Source organism: Galeopterus variegatus, unplaced genomic scaffold (genome assembly GCF_000696425.1).
Source record: "Galeopterus variegatus unplaced genomic scaffold, G_variegatus-3.0.2 Scaffold1379, whole genome shotgun sequence".
Classification (NCBI taxonomy): Eukaryota; Metazoa; Chordata; class Mammalia; order Dermoptera; family Cynocephalidae; genus Galeopterus; species Galeopterus variegatus.
In genome coordinates, this window is record NW_007727490.1 from 323,882 (window position 1) to 328,002 (window position 4,121).

At 48.4% G+C, this 4,121-nt stretch overlaps 1 protein-coding gene across 1 annotated transcript in view; it reads right to left on the reverse strand.

The window, feature by feature from the left end:
* GALNT8 (polypeptide N-acetylgalactosaminyltransferase 8) overlaps positions 1-2,701 on the reverse strand; it is a 76,122-nt gene extending 73,421 nt beyond the window's left edge. The window contains exon 1 of the mRNA XM_008576637.1: positions 2,491-2,701. Coding sequence (XP_008574859.1) covers positions 2,491-2,701 — 211 coding nt within the window. The remainder of the gene's footprint in view (positions 1-2,490) is intronic.
* Positions 2,702-4,121: the final 1,420 nt, after the last annotated feature.

The following is a 4,121-nucleotide window of genomic DNA, read 5'->3' on the forward strand; positions in this document are numbered from 1 at the left end:
TAAAAACATATAAATAAAGCAAGATTCTTGTGGTTGTTGTCCACACTTGCACTAGACACCTGTGGTCCGTCTCTTTCTTTCCTCGCCGACGCCACCCCACCTATTCAGGTCCAACAAATCCTGCGGAGCTGGTCTACGGCACTGAACTTATAGGGGTGACACGATGGTCCTGGGTTCGCTGCACCTCTAAACTCCTCTTATGTCCCTCTTCGGGGGATATTTGATTTTCTCTTTCACTCGCTGCCATCAGTGAGACAGGTTTGGAACTGAACACCTTAGTGTCAATTTGAGGAAGTGCAGGGAGGCAGGCAAGATGAGTACAGTGTCCCTAGGTCATCCCTATGACTCACACTGAAATCTTCCAAGCCCCAAAGGGGACACACTCAATGGCATCACTCTCGTGGGGTTTTTAAGAACCAAGCAAACTGGTTTAGAGTCACAGATCTCACCCTCCACAGGGATGCAGCTCTAATGTGTTTGCTTTTGCTCTTAATAGTCTGCATTGTTTGCCCATGTATCCTTATTGACAGGATTTTCTTCAATCTTCCTGGAACCATGGAGGCAATGAGCAAACAGGATGACACATAACTTAACAGGCCTCCAGTAACAGAGAGCCCTGTGTGAAAGAAGAGCCTTTGTGATCTGGAAACAGGGCCCAGAAGACATTTTCAGGTTCATCCCAGGTGACAGTACATCTCTGCACCACACCATTTTAGAGTGAATAAAATGTGGGAGCACCAAGAATAAAAAGAAAAGAAGGAACTGGTCACTGTCGAAGGAAAGGAAAGGAAACTTGGTGGCTCTGAATGGCTCCTAGCAGCATGTTGCGTGCCAGCTGAAGGAAAGAACAGCTGGGCTGTGGGCGGAACTCCTGCCATTTTAAATCTCGAGGAGGCTAAGCCAGTGTGGTGAGCCCTGGGGTTGGGCAAGAGAGTCCTGGTGGTTTGGATGCTCTGCCAAGGAGTGGCAGTGGTGCTGGGGTCACCAGCCTAGGAACGCAGGTATCCTCCCAGGGCATGTGCCCTGAACATACGTGCATGGACCACGTGCAGGAGCCAGGGCTCCAGGAGCTGCAGATCTTCTCCAGATCCATTCACCCCTTGCTCTGGGTCACTCTTCCCTTCATCCCTGTCTGCCTGTCCTTTCCTCTCTCCTTCCCATTCTCACTCACCCACTTACTCATCTCTGTAATGTCTGTGTGTGAACAGAAATGAGTAGTGTGTAAGACATTCATGCAACCAACCCTCATGAAACTCGCACCACAATAGACTGTGATGAGTCTTGTGAAGGGGTGTACAGGTTGCTGTGGGTGCTTTGCGTCTCCTCCGCTCTCCCCTTATGCCCCCACCTCATTAGTCCTTTTTTCCTCTTGTCCTCTAGTGAACTCTTTCGTTTTCTTGCCCTGGACTCTCTCACTTCTTTGCTCCTTCTGCTCTGTCCCCATCTCTTTTCTCCTCCCTTGTCCCCCTTCACTCTCCCTCCCTTTCCATGATTTCTCCTCCTTTTTCTCTTCCTGTCTTTCCTTCCATCCATTCCCCTGCCTGACCCCAAACCCTGGTCATGCTCAGTTCTCACTCTCAAGGACCCTTTCCCCAACCGCAGCCCGCGTGCACATCTTCCAGCAGCCACAGCCCTGCTCCCACACTTAGTGCTTCAGATTTCAAGCATTTGATCCCCTGACCTTCTGCTTCCCTCACTGAAGTCACATGCTCAGGCACACACAATTCAGAGGAATCACAAAGAACCCCCAGAACCTGTTGAAATCTTGCCCTGAGCTTTAAATAAAGCAGTTAAAATTTGGCACGTGTCAGTTTATAGGTCACCTTCTGTGTATATTTCACAATGCTACCTGTCATTATCACTGTATCACCCATGATCTCCATTTACAGATCAGGAACCTGAGGCTGAGAGAGATCAGCACTTGCTCAGAGTTACACAACCAGAATGGCCATATCGGCATTCAATCTCAGGTCCTCTAGCAAAGCCTCCATTCGTTTATGATAGGAGCTCACAGCAAAATGGAAGCGGGGCCTCTGCCCCAGGGTCGCCCCGTCTCTTTAACACCCCATGCTGCACACAGGCCTATGAGCAGGACTGTGCCCAGACATTCCTGAGCCTGTTGGTGATTCTCATTCTGAGCTTCGGTTTCCCTGCCTGCCTGTGTGCAGATGTGGTCATGTGTGTGCACAAGCACACACACACACCCCGCTTTCATACATACCCATTCCCCTCTCCAAACTGCTTGCTCTGATTCACCCTTCTACCCACCTAATTCTCAATGCCTGCCTGCCATCTGGAGAAGCAGAATTCAATGTTAGATGCTTAAATGGGCAACTGAGAGATGAGAATGTGACCTCTCACTCATTTTCCCTCCATGCCACTTTTTCTAATTGTCCCTAAGCACACGCACACACACACACACACACAGGCGCGTGCACACGCGCGAGCACACACACCATCGTCCCCTCCAAGTTAGTGTTTTGAACTTACCCAGATGCTGCAAATTCACCTCCAGCTGAGAGAGTCTCTTTATCACAGCCCTGTTCCACTCAGACAGAGGCAAATGAAGCTCCCTCTGGAGACCACCCAGAACCAAGTTTTGTAAAGTCCCCTTGGTATAAAATGCCAGAAGGAGATTGATGGCAATGACCAGAGCCAGACCAATGCAGAGGACTTTGGGGAACTTTCTCCTGAATATCATCTTCTCCCTGCAGCTTCTCCACTCCCTGTGGGGCTGAGTGTGTCACTGTCCAGGCAGGCTGAGGATCAGAACCAACTGTGCTTTGTCTGGCCGTCTGCATGGAGGATGTCCTTCCTGCTGAGCCAGATAGTCTCCGGGTGCGAAAGCTGTCACAAGCTGTCTGCTTCTCCCTGAGCAGTGTCAGGTGTGGGATGTATACCATGGCAGCCGCCTAGCGACTGTTAAGTCTTCTGGACACGCCTTGTACTATCTCAGAAGTCAGGAGAATGCTTGCTCCTGGAGATAGCTCAGCCTGCCTGGGTGAGAGGCTTTCTTCTCTTGTCTGTCTGTGTGTTTGTTTGGTTTTTAATGTTCTCTCTACCTTAAAAAATCACCTGGGAGACTCTCTAATAGAACATGTGAGGTCTGGGCCTGTGGGTGTGGAAGGAGATGAAGAGGATAAGAAAGGAATTCACAAAGTGGGGAGGGATTGTACTGCATGCTTTTTGAAGTAAGGATCTTAAATATTTTGAAGTAAGGATCTTAAATATCTTTTTACCTAACTCTACGGGGTCTTGAACAAAGTAGATTTGTAAAAAAAACGCTTGTTCAACAAACTCAAGGAGAGACTTTCCTGCTGAGTCCTGGGGCCTCACTGCCCAGCTGCAGGTGAAGATGAGCTGAGGCAGCCTGGGGGTGAGCCCAGGGGACAGTCCTGCTTCACTGGCTCTGTCCTCTGCCCAGCTTCTGCACAGCTCCGCACACTGGGGCTCCACCCTGCCATACCTTCCAGCAACTCCTCTGCCTCCACACCTCCCAATTGCTTTATGGTTTGGACAAAAAGCCTAATTATCATCATTATAGATTGAAAGTTTAAAATTGTTCCCCAGGGCCAAAAGTTTAAAATTCTCAGTCTAGTGTTGAGTCTCTCTATAATCATAACTCCCACCCTGTCCCAGCCCCTTGGACTACTTAGCAGGTCCCCAAACAGTACATATGCAGACAAGTTCTGAGGCAGACGTGTGGGTCAAAGTAAAGAAATGTGGCTTTAGGAAAGGCAGGTAACACAAAAAAGAACAAAATGAAAAGTGATCAGTTGTTTTGTTTTTTATCAATGGAAAGTCTTTTCTAGGCTTCCACCTGAAAATTAGAGTCAAAACAACTTAAAAATGTGCAGTGCCTTCCATTTCTGGGACAAGATGGAGTAGACAGGTTTATCTCTATTTCTCCCCACTAAGGGCACCTAAAAACTCAGGGCATTATATATTTAAAAGAATAATAAATAAGAAGACTCTGAAAAGAGGAGAAGAGAGGGCAGACTGGCTAGACATCTTGGGACCTAAAGAACAACACAGATGTGAGCTCCCTGGTTTTTTGGTGCCTAATATTTGGGTGACCTGGTCTGGATGCTGGAGAAGTCACAACCTGCAAATGCTAATAG